This window comes from Triplophysa dalaica, chromosome 21, assembly GCF_015846415.1.
Source record: "Triplophysa dalaica isolate WHDGS20190420 chromosome 21, ASM1584641v1, whole genome shotgun sequence".
Taxonomy (NCBI): domain Eukaryota; kingdom Metazoa; phylum Chordata; class Actinopteri; order Cypriniformes; family Nemacheilidae; genus Triplophysa; species Triplophysa dalaica.
Genome location: NC_079562.1, coordinates 19,687,044 through 19,699,487, shown reverse-complemented (window position 1 = coordinate 19,699,487; position 12,444 = coordinate 19,687,044). Strand labels below are relative to the sequence as shown.

Below are 12,444 nucleotides of genomic sequence, written 5' to 3'. Positions count from 1 at the left end.
GGTTGGAGTCCCTTGGTTCTGGAAAACATAAATTTGTACAATTGTAAAGTAAGATTTTCTGTGATTTCAGTGGTATTTTTTTCTTTTTTTTGTATTAAATCGTGTTTGTATGAGCGAATTAAAATCCTGTTAGGAAACAGGTCACGTGGGGGGTATGAATGCGTTGTGATATATTTTTTTATATCACATATTTCAACATATTTTTTTCATTATGTTGTTGTATATTGTATTGTAACGAGAGAAAAATCCAGGAGAGAGGGAGAGAGAGAAAAAACCTCAGTCTGTGAGACTTTGTGAGTGTGAGTGTATAAAATAGAGAAATAATGGCAGAATATGAAAGGGAATGTGAAAACTATGGAGGTATGCTGATTTTAGACCAGTGGCAAAGTATAGTGGATATGTTACTAGCTCAGGCGGAGCCCAAGTGTCATAAAAAGGAGAAGAAAATTTGGGAAGGGAAATGGAGTCAGATGTGTATTGAAAATGGTTGGGAGAATCCCGAGAGTATGTTGATTAAGTTGGCACCAAAAGTTAGGGACATGGAGAAAAGAGCACATGTAAGACTGAAAAGACATGTTGAAGAAGGAAAAAATATAAAGTGGTTAGAAAAGAATAAACATAAAAATAAAGAAGTTAAAATGAAGGAAGAATTAAGACTATGGACATGTAGTCCAGCTAAGAAAGAGGGCGCAGAAGATGTGCAGGCTGAGAAGACAGGAAGAGAAATGAAGGGTAAAACAGGAAGTGCAAGACCCAGTAGCTCATCTCATATAGGATCCACCCACTTGTATCCTGATTTGAGTATGTTGAAGCCACCGCCCTATGCATCAGCGCAACAGCAAGTGCAAGTCACAGTATATAGCCTTCTGTATATATTGTTCATAGTACATACCGATTGTCATATTTTCATAGTACATGCCCAACGTAAATTATTTTCCTAATATTGTATTCTGTATTTATTCACACTGTATATCTGCACTTGCTAATTGCACTTCTGGTTAGACCTAAACTACATTTCGTTACACTGTACCTGTATATGTGTAATGACAATAAAGTTGAATCTAATCTAATCTAAAGTCAATGTGAAAGACTCAGTGGTAGAAGTAGACATACCCGACTTAGAGAAGTTAAGCAAGTAATTAAAGGTGTTAACCGCACAGATAGAGGAAGTGACACAGAGACAACAAGAAGATTGTGAGGAACAAAGTGTAGTCACTGAAAAGGGAGGTTTAGTAAAAGAAAATGAGGAAGAGTCTATCCAGTCTGAGGAAGAAGACCAAAGTGAACAACAGGGAGCATTTGGAAAAGACCGCAGGGGGTTACAAACACAAGATTGTCAGAGGATAGTCATTAAAGGGATCATGACATCTAGCCCAGTGGCACATGGCACAAGGAGCCATACAAACGCACACTGGCATTCACGCCAACGTCACGAGACCAGGGGAACATTAATTATCCCCGAGAAAAAGAAAATAGGGAGGAAGAAGACCAGCCACTAGATGGAGGAGTTTACCATCAGTTAAGAAGTGGCTTACAAGCACCATTATTGCAGGGAAGGAATGGCCAATCTAAATATCAGCCATGGAGTCATAGTGACATGACAGCTGTATTAGCTAAATTACCCCCCATCACCTCGGGAGGAGGTAGGTGGCTGACTAAATTACATGCATTATGCCATGGAACCACTTTGGCGGTGGGAGATTTGAGATGCCTGTTAGGCCAAATTTTTACTGTTTCTCAGATGACAGCTTTTGAACAAAACACACACATAGAAGATGTACTTAATGAACAGGTATACACAGCAGTAAGTACAGAAATGAGTAAAGCCCTTAGAGCCCAATTCCCGATGCCCCCCACAGTGTACCAAAACATTAAATTTCGCATTAAGCCCGGTGAGACTGGATCAGGGTATTATTTCAGATGTGCGGCAGAATGGGAACAAATGGTTGAGGAAAATAGTTTGAATAACCCTATAACTCGAGACATTTTCAGAACAGCCGTGATGTCTGGGGCCCCCAATGGTGTGAAACAAGCAATGGAGGGAAACCCTGACATACCAGTGGCCTCTAACGAAGTGTGGGAGAGGCATTTAGTATTTCACATAGATAGATCAGTGGACAAGCAGAGTAAAGACTTAGATGACATTGAAACTGCCAAACACCAATTATTAAAACTACAATTGGAGGCGGCCAAAGGAGGTAAGAAACCTAAACAAATGTCGCAACAACCTATGGATGGCTCTGCCATGCCGCCCGGGATCCAAACCCCACCAGCTCCGTCAGTCATACCCCCTTATTTCAGGTATGAACAGAGAGGAAATTTCCAAGCAGGCCCGCAACAAATGGAACCCTGGGGAGGGTATAGACAGAGGGGAAATAATGAATGGGCTAAGGGAAGAGGCAATAGGGGAGGAGGGCGACCGAGGGGTGCTTGTTTTGAGTGTGGAGAGACTGATCATTGGAGAAATGAATGTCCCATGGCAGGGGAAGGTCAGGTTACAGGGCCACCTCGAGGGGGATGGGGTCCTCAGCAGGGTGGAGCCAGAGGTCGCGGTAGATCTCAAACCTCACGATACCCGGGGCAACAGCACTCAGTCTTCAGGCGCCTATGCACACAACATGGGGCCCTGGGGGAGACGCAGGGGATTGTTGAAGGGGCCGCCAGGAACAAACCATGAGGGGAATGGCTGAGCCCCTCATGGAAATAGTGGTTAACAACAGACCACTAAAAGCTCTGGTTGATACCGGGGCAACATACTCCACTGTGACAAGGGGCACAATCACTGACAAAGACATAAGTGATAAAAAAGTTATGGGTTTCTCTGGCGGATTAGAACACTGGCCAATGACAACACCTCTTACCACACAAGTGGCAAATCAGAGTCTTCCACATTCATTCCTGTACTCATCTAACGCACCTGTTCCCCTATTGGGAAGAGACTTGTTAATTAAATTGGGAGCAAGCATTTTATGTTCACCACAAGGGGTCATTGTTACATTCCCGGACAGCACTGTAGTTGACTGTTCTCAGGAACAAACAAGGGGCCATACCCAAAGTGTTTTGCTAGGGGGACCTCTGCCAGAGATGGCTGATATTTACTGGGTGGAATTAGACACTTCCCCATCCAGATTAGGTGTGGTTTCACTGTACATGGACCATTTGCCGTGGATTAAAGATTTGGCAGTTTTCCTCCCTCCTATTGACCCCTTGCATTGTACATTATTTTATGACAGAAATGACAGCGTTCCCTACCAAGAAATGTTTCAAGACATTGAGGGACACATGTGGCGCCTCATGGGAGAGGGATTATATGTAGGAAAAGAAGGCGTGGTAGCCCCCATTGCATTAACACCCCAACAACAGATATGGTATGAAATGAGTGATAGTGCAGCACCACATATTTCCATGGCATTACATCCAGGACATGAGGCACGAGAATTAGGGGGTATGACAAAAAGACTACGGTCTGTCACTGATTGGGAGCCCAGCGACATTGAGGGTGTTCTGTATTCCTGCGCCACCGATTCATATTGGGTATCACAAAAAACAGATGATATGGGAGTGTTAACTCATCGCCAAATTTCGAGAAGTCATGGTCGTGAATTAACAGACGGCCCAGGGGCCGAGCAGTTGATTGCACAACAACCTGCTGACCTCTGGTCACAAGGCCCAACGGATGTTGGCTTGTGTGACATCACTCCAGTGACCTTTGAAATTACACACACAGAACCCCAGTGGGTTCCACAATATCGTAACAAACTAGAGGCTGAAGAAGGCATTACATCAACAATGCAGGGCCTGTTGGAGAAGGGTGTCATAACCAAGTTGCATTCCCCGTGGAACACCCCCATTTTCCCCGTTCAAAAACCAGGCACTGACAAATATAGGCTAGTCCATGATCTCCGTCGCATAAATAGCCTCGTGACCACTCCAACATTATCTGTGCCAAATCCATACACCGCCATCTCAAGTTTGACCCCAGCTCATCAGTGGTTTACATGCATTGATCTGGCCAACGCATTTTTCTGCATACCAATTGCAGAGGAATGTAAATCATGTCTGGCCTTTACCTACAGGGGACATCAATATTCTTACAACAGATTGCCACAAGGCTTTATCCTATCACCAGGTATTTTTAACCAAGTTTTAAAGACCCAACTACAAAATTGGGAGCTGCCCGTAGACTGTATCTTAATAATGTATGTTGATGACCTTTTGCTAGCAGCTACAACAACAGAAGACTGTCTGACAGCCACAGACGCCATTTTAAGACAGCTATATGTGTCAGGTTTCAAGGTCAGTAAAGAGAAATTGCAGGTTTGCAGGCCATCAGTTGCCTTTATGGGCCGTTCAATTACAGGTCAAGGCTCAACTTTGTCTCATCGCCAACGTGATGGAATTCTGTCACACCCCAAACCCCACACAGTTAAGGACATGCTTTCCTTCTTAGGACTGACAGGGTTTAGCAGAAACTATATCCCTATGTATGTTGCTGTCACTACCCCATTGAGAAATATGGTCAGGGAACAGGGCATGAGAAATCTGCAGGGGAAACTTATCTGGACACCTGAGGCAGAGTTAGCATTTATCAACCTGAAAGCACAAATGTCTCATGCAGCGCATTTACACAGTGCTGATTACAGTTTAGGCTTTTTCTTAGACGTAGCTGAGACCACAAACAGTGCACATGGAGTACTATTTCAGAAACATGCAGGCACCAGACGAGTACTCATGTACATCAGCACCCTCATGGATCCCATTGAACAACGTCAACCAGCCTGCGCCAGATTTTCAGCAGGTCTTGCAAAAGTTATTGACAAAATAGCACATGTAGTTATGGGCCACAAGCTGACAATCCTAACCACACATTCAGTGATCTCCTTTGTGAACTCTGCATCATTCACATTCTCCCCTCTCAGGCAAAGAAAATTAGCAAAATGTCTGACAGCACCGCACATCACATACACACATGAAGGTGTGAATATGGCTGATTTGTTCACCACAGGTGAACCTCATGATTGCGCTCCACTTACAGAACTGGCATGTAGGGTCCGACAAAACCTCAGTGCCTCACCTTTACCGCCATCACCTGACGTGATCACCTTGTACACAGATGGCTGTTGTTTCAGGTCGCCTGACGGCTCTCTGGTGTCAGCTTTTTCAGTGGTTGAACAAACAAACGAAGGGTTTATCACTAGATACGCAGAAAAATTAGAAGGAAAACAGTCAGCACAAAGGGCAGAATTGATAGCAGTAACAAAGGCCTTAAGAATAACAGGGACAGGGAAGGTCAACATTTACAGCGACTCAGCATATGTCGTTGGGGTAGTACATGTCGAATTACCGGTCTGGCAAAGATGTGGGTTTGTCACCACCTCAGGTAGGCCCATTATTCATGAAGCTGAGGCCAGGGACCTGCTGGAAGCACTGCTTATTCCGCAAGCGGTAGCTGTCATAAAATGCCAAGGCCACAGCAAAACTGACACCTCTATTGCAAAGGGTAATGAAGCCGCTGACCTGGCAGCAAAAACCGTAGCAGGCTACCATGCAACCATGATGACACAGACTGTCTGTAATTCAGACGACCTGTTACCATGTTTTAGCAGATCTCTTTTGGTAGAAGAGCAAATGAAAAGTTCACCGGAAGAACAATCAGTATGGCAAGAATATGGAGCACTTTGTGCTCCAGACGGTTTATGGCAGGCCCCTGATGGACGCCCGGCCATGCCTGTAAATCTATCATCTTCCATCATGACCGAGGCACACACACACTCGCATGTGGGCACGAAGCAAATGATGAAGACCCTAAAACACTGGTGGCACCCCTTTCTGTCAGCCATGGTGTCAAACTTTGTGTTTTCATGCACAATCTGTCAGACACATAATGTCAAGCCAACATTAAGACAATTGCAAGGAGCATTCTGGCCGCTACGCGGCCCAGGGGAAGAAATTGTTATTGATTTCACGGACATGATAGAGAGGGTGCAAGGCAAAAGGTATCTGTTAGTGATGGTTGACCAGTTCACTGGCTGGCCTGAAGCATACCCTACAAGTCGGGAAGATAGTACCGCAGTCATTAAATGTCTGGTGAATCATTACATTCCTCATTATGGTTTTCCACGACGGGTCCGATCAGATAACGGATCACATTTCAAAAACGAACATCTACGTGCTGTTGAAAAATCACTTGGGTTGACACATGCATTTGGTTCAGTTTATCATGCAAAATCTCAAGGGAAGGTCGAACGTATGAACCTAACGTTGAAACTTAAATTGGCTAAAATCTGTGCACAGACCAAATTGACATGGTTATCAGCTCTTCCACTTGCATTAATGTCTGTCCGTGCATCTGTTAACAGAATTTCTGGCTTTACCCCTTTTGAACTGTTTACAGGTAGACCTTTTCCAGGACCAACGACGCCATTGCAGCCTGACTGCTGTCTACAAAGTTCACAGGGCATGTACTTTGACAAATTAACTGCAATGATCAAACATTTCTCTCAGCAGGCACCACCTCTCAGTGAGCCTGAACCGCTTCCTCCCCTTTCACAGTGGGTCCGTCTGAAGCAATTTCGCAGGAAATGGAATGAAGCAAGGTGGAGCGAACCTTTGAGAGTAACTGACAGAACTTCACACTGCGTCCGCCTTGCAGGAAAAGGCGACACCTGGTATCATTTGTCCTCTTGTGTTAACTGTGATCCACCAAACAGGTCACTCGCTGAAACATCTGGGGACCTGAGGAATCAGGTCCAAGAGAGGGAGGGTATTGAGAGACCAGAGACAACAACAGGAAAATTGAAAATTAAGCACAAAAAAGATGACATTTTTTCAAGCCCACAGAGTGAACCATTAGCACATTGTGTAAGTGAAGACTGTGCATATGGAGCAGGTATTGCAGTGACATTTAAAAACAGGTATGGGGTGGAGAAAGTAAGACAACAAAACAAAAGAACAGGTGATTGTGTAGTGACTCATGAGGAAGACGGCAGAACCATCTTCCACTTAATCACAAAAGTAAAGTATACTGACCTCCCCACTTATGAAAATTTCACTAAAAGCCTGACACACATGAGAGACTGGTGTGTAGAACATAGAATGAGAAGTGTTTCTGTACCCCGGCTGGGGTGTGGTCTGGACAAATTGGATTTCCAAAGAGTCCAGAATATCTTAAGTGAAGTGTTTGCAGGTGTGAGCATAACCATAACCATATATTCATTATAATCAGTTTTATTCATTATAATTATTTGTTACCAATAATCATTTTTAATCATTTTTTCAATCATATGAATTTTTCATTATATTATCATAAATCAATTTTTCTATCCTTTTATACTGAAATTAATAAATGTGATAAGTTTGGGTTCTTAAAACCACAGTGTAAGTTTTAACATATTTCATTTATTGTGTGAAAAGACAAGGTCAATATGAGGTTGTGGGAAAATTGGAAATGTCTGGCCTTCCTTACCGTCATCTCCATAGCCATAGTAAGTCTAACATTTGGGATTGAGAAATGGCGACAGGGCAGTAGTAACAACACAACCCGTAGGCATAAGAGGGAAACTGATCAGGTGATTGATAAATGTTTGAAAAAATATGGCGGAATTGAACTAAATTACGAAAAAGGCAACACAACTTCATTCACATTTGACCTGTGTTCAGTCATACCATGTAATGGGCATAACTCATCATGGAGAGGATATGACATATATTTGTGTGGATTAGGGTGGCCTGGGAACCAGGCATGGTGTCCAACATGGAACCATGTATGGCAGTCCACACAACCAAATTTTAAAGGAAGCAATGAAAAAACGACCCGAGACAGAAAGCTAAAGGTGTCAGGTCATTTTACCATACAAAGAGATTTCAGTGTGAACAATAACCCTATCACTATGTCCATAACAGATCTTAAACAGGACCCATATAGTCAAAAACCCACAGGGGTACCAGGGCAGTGTTGGAAAAATGATAAAGCACACTTCTATGTATTACTGGGTGTAGATATAACAGGAAAGGATCCAATGGGATTGATAAAGATCAACATGATGGAGAAACCATCATCTAATGAAACAACATCACACAATGTATCAGTTACAACAATGAAAAACACACAGATAGGTGTAGATTATACTAACCTGACCCCTGAAGATATAATTGAAAAAGCTACGGGATATGGAGAAGCAAATTTATGGTTGGAATGGCTAATAAACACAGCAAAAGAACAAAAATTAGATGATTGTGTAGCTTGTGCAGGAGCCAGACCGAGGCTACACATTGAACCAGCCCCATTGTACCCTAATGACACATGGGGATATAACTGTATGTTATCTTTAACTAGGACTGCAGAACCTGCTAATTGTACTACTTTGGCAGCTATATTTCCTCCTATAGCCGATGAATCACGAACAGGCCCATTTAATCCCAGACAGGACAACTATACATGTTTTAATTTAACCGCAGCTAAACCCCAACTTAACTATGGCATGATCAATGTAGAATGGTGTAGTGTGATTATACCTGACAATGGTACATTAATTGGCCCATGGGCTAGAGCAGGACTGTATTATTACTGTGGTGACAGACGTCTATTTGTAAGGGTACCGAAGCACACAAAAGGGTTGTGTGCAATGGTCAGAAGGACCATCTTCCACAACAGCGACCCTCACCCGCCGTAGGAGGAGACATGTGATTAGGAAAAGAGCTGCTATAATTGATTTATCTCTAAATAGCCCCACGTACATAGATGCCATAGGAATCCCTAGGGGAGTTCCTAATGAGTACAAATTGGCAGACCAGGTAGCTGCTGGATTTGAAAATATCCCAATTATATCTGCATTGTTTCCAGTCACACCCAACAAAAATGTGGACAGGATTAATTATGTTCATTACAATGTCATGCGCTTAGTTAATCTGACACAAGACGCTGTAAAGGGGCTGTCTGAGCAGCTGGCTCCAACCTCGCTGATGGCGATACAAAATAGACTAGCATTAGACATGCTGCTGGCAGAAAAGGGAGGTGTGTGCCACATGTTTGGAGATCTGTGTTGTACATTTATTCCAAATAACACTGCCCCAGATGGGTCAGTTAACAAAGCTCTGGAAGGACTGAGAGTACTATCAGTCGAAATGAAAGAGGCCTCAGGCATAGACAACCCTATCAATCAATGGCTAGAGAGAGCGTTGGGCAAGTGGAAGGCACTGATCATGTCTATAGTGGTCTCCCTTGCAGTATTTGTGGGCATATTGGTAACTTGTGGATGCTGTTGTGTGCCATGTATTAGATCATTATGTAACCGCCTAATTGTTACTGCAATTGAAAAACGAGAGCCCCCACCATATGTTATGCCATTGTTGACCACAGACCACTTCTATGATGACAGTGAGGAGGAGGACAAAGACAATGTATGAGGATATCAATTACAATTTAATGTCATTTACAATTTACATGTTAAGTATAATTTGTCTGTTTTTTACCATTTAAGGGTGATGACAATGATGAAGTTGTGTGACCTCTTTCAGAGGTCAAGAGAGGGATTGAAGGAGTTTTTTAATAAGTTTTATTACGTTTAAATGTTTATTCTTTATTACAGTTTTGATTAACATAATATGGTGTTTTAATGAGAATGTTTAGGCAGAAAACTCTGCGGAGTTAAGGGCTGATTGGAATGTGTTTGCTACAAGATGTGGTATATGTGTGTGTGTGTGTAGCCTTGTGTACAAATGCTTGGGGAAAGCAGATAATGCAGATTGGTGCCTCTAGGAATGTGAGTGCAGACAATAAATTAAAGGGTCAAAGACCAAAGGTGGAACAACGAAGTGCATGCACACACATCTGAGTACCAAGCTATGCAGAATTTGGGTGTTGTGGGGTGTCATATGTTGTTTTGCAGACAAAGGAGAACGAAGCTGATTGAATCAAGAGAGCTGATTGAATCAAGAGAGGGAGGCACCGCCTGAAGAAAGAAGATACACCCTCTCACATACATACTATTAATATGTTGTTAGAATGACACACTGTGTGTTTTCTTTGTCGAGACGACCCAGCGCGCTGTTTCTGATCAATAAACTTCAACATTTGTTAGAGTTATTTCAGCTGCCTTTCTCTTCAATTTTTGACCACGCAGGACCATATAAAGTCCATCACTATGCACCTAAACCGGCTTCATGGGACACGCCCCTGAAACAACTCGTATGATGACAGACTTTTTATTTTTTGGTGAACTATCCCTTTAAGTCAGAACATGCTACAGGTGAAAACAAGAGAAACGATTATTTGTATTATAATTATTGGCACAGTTTTCATGTGTCTGTCATGTGTCTGTCATTCTGTCAGACTTTCACATTGCTGTTTATATCACTCAGGTTTGATTTTATTTGAAATACAACTGATGCTTGACTGTAATAGCCAAACTACATCTAGAAATGCCGATTATATGAAATATTGGAATAGTCTCTTAGATTTTTCGGCGGCTGTATAAGTTTTTATTTTCGGTCTTTTTTCAGTTATTTTGGGCTGTGTGTCTTTGTGTCTTTGTGAAAGTAGATGTCGCTGTGAAGCATCAGGTTCATATTACAGCGCAGCTGCGCGCGTGGATCCACTGTCTGTTGTGTTTACCGTCCATGTTTTAAAACTTTTCCTCAAACTCTTTGTAATGGTTCTAATCATTAAACATCGAACTGGCTGATTTTAGGAGATGAACATCTCAAACATCAGGGATCAGGTGAGTGAAATGCGTTTCCCCTTTATATTTCAGTATGATTGTAAGGGCAGCAGTAGGAACTCCATGTCATGTCATGTGCTCTGCAACTGCTTTAGTTAGATTTGTATTATACTCAAACCGGTTATATTTGACCAGAACTAGAGAAAAAAATCACTATTTAAAGATAGCTATCAGCTTCACAGAAGCGCACATGATCACAGAAGATGAACACCAGAACGTTAGTTATCATGACCTGATAAATTAAGACAAAAGATCTCCATTTTATGCGTGTGCGTGAATGTTTATTTTTAACCAAGTTAGAGGAACTGACACGGACTAACATTTCAATAGCCTACAGTAGCCTACAGTATCAAATACAGAGAGCACTCAGCAAGTTAAGAGTAACATTTAGCCCAGATGGTATATTTATACAATCCCTAAAGCACTGCTTTGATCAGGTGGAAATGTTCAATGTACATTTGTGATCCATGTGTAAACCCAGCTATAAAGTCATTATTTGTGATATACTACTTCTAAATAAACGCACCCTGCTAAATAATAGAAAACATTACATAAATTCTAGTGGTTCCATTTAAACACCATTGTGAACCACACATAAAAAAACGGGTGTTGATGCCCATTAATTTGATTCCCATCTTCATGTATTGTGTTTTGGGCAGGGTTCTAGAATTTTTCAGCAGGGCAACCAAACAAATGCCCTCAAACAAGACTGGTCCAGACCACACGTATGCTCCCATTTTTGCTCCAGAGTCGAGTCTTGAGGTCACAGTACCATGGACAAGTCACTTAAGTTTAATGTTCATAAATACCGTAAGCAAAAATTAGTTTCTGCCGAGAATAAAGAAGGATGCCAGTGTGATTATAAGATACAGCTTAAAAATAAACACATATTAAATGGATGTCTGTAGCCAAAGCACAATATGTTGTTCGACACTACAAGATGCACGGTGGCAGTTTAACCACCTAAACATCACCTATTATAAACCGTGGGCAAACCAGTCACACGATTAAATATAACTGCATGCTAAAAAAAATCAGCCCTTACACATTCTGAGTGTAAACCTCATCAGCTTCAATCTCTAATAAAGAAATTATTGTCTTTTCATTGCTGCTGGCCTGCATGCAAAACAGAAAAAGAGGCCTTTCTTTCTGTGTTGATGATAAAGTCCTGCATGAGGACATTGATATCCAAAGTGTTAGTAAAAAATGGCTGAACTTCATTTTAGTGCCAATTAGACAACAAGACTGCTCGTGAATCGAGTGACCTTCATTACCGAATGCTATGACTTCACGAGACAGTTTCACCGTGGATTACCTTTTACAGTAAATTCTTTAAAGGGGTCATATGACATTATTAACTTGTGTTTTCAGTGTAATACAATGTGTTTATACGTTTAAAGGTTGAAAAATACCCATGATCTTTCACATACCATTAATAATTGTAGCTCCACTATGCCTTTCTTAAACGATTATTACAAAACTCATCGCCTTTGAAAGAACAGTGTGCTCTGATTGGCCAGTTGAGCAGTGTGTTCAAGCGTGTGGCAGAAATGTTTCGGCTCTTACCATAACCATAAATCCAGAACGAGGGCAATTGTCAGGTTATCTCTCCTCTCACTCTGAGGCGTTTCGCGTCGTAACATATGCAAAAAGAGTATTCTAATAACAGCAGTGTCAGATTAAATAATTAAAAAGAGCGGATCAAAAGCGCATATGCAAGCATGGC

At 41.9% G+C, this 12,444-nt stretch overlaps 2 protein-coding genes across 2 annotated transcripts in view; both read left to right on the top strand.

The window, feature by feature from the left end:
- The first annotated feature begins 1,242 nt into the window (after positions 1 to 1,242).
- On the top strand, positions 1,243 to 9,911 carry LOC130410714 (uncharacterized). The gene is made up of 5 exons (XM_056735540.1): positions 1,243 to 1,281; positions 1,373 to 2,301; positions 3,591 to 7,186; positions 9,706 to 9,761; positions 9,888 to 9,911. The coding sequence occupies exons 1-5, from the start codon at positions 1,243 to 1,245 to the stop codon at positions 9,909 to 9,911; spliced, it is 4,644 nt and encodes a 1,547-aa protein (XP_056591518.1).
- Positions 9,912 to 10,376: 465 nt separating this feature from the next.
- LOC130410597 (serine/threonine-protein phosphatase 6 regulatory ankyrin repeat subunit C-like) overlaps positions 10,377 to 12,444 on the top strand; it is a 109,909-nt gene continuing 107,841 nt past the window's right edge. Inside the window, exon 1 of the mRNA XM_056735361.1 lies at positions 10,377 to 10,718. Coding sequence (XP_056591339.1) covers positions 10,692 to 10,718 — 27 coding nt within the window. The 5' untranslated portion in view covers positions 10,377 to 10,691. The remainder of the gene's footprint in view (positions 10,719 to 12,444) is intronic.

Excerpts from the sequence above, each read along its gene's own strand:
- LOC130410714 (XM_056735540.1), top strand. The coding sequence starts at position 1,243 with ATGAGGAAGAGTCTATCCAGTCTGAGGAAGAAGACCAAA. Across the intron at positions 7,187-9,705 it reads CTTAAGTGAAGTGTTTGCAG|CCTTGTGTACAAATGCTTGG; the intron begins GTGTGAGCATAA and ends GTGTGTGTGTAG. Across the intron at positions 9,762-9,887 it reads AGATTGGTGCCTCTAGGAAT|ACAAAGGAGAACGAAGCTGA; the intron begins GTGAGTGCAGAC and ends GTTGTTTTGCAG.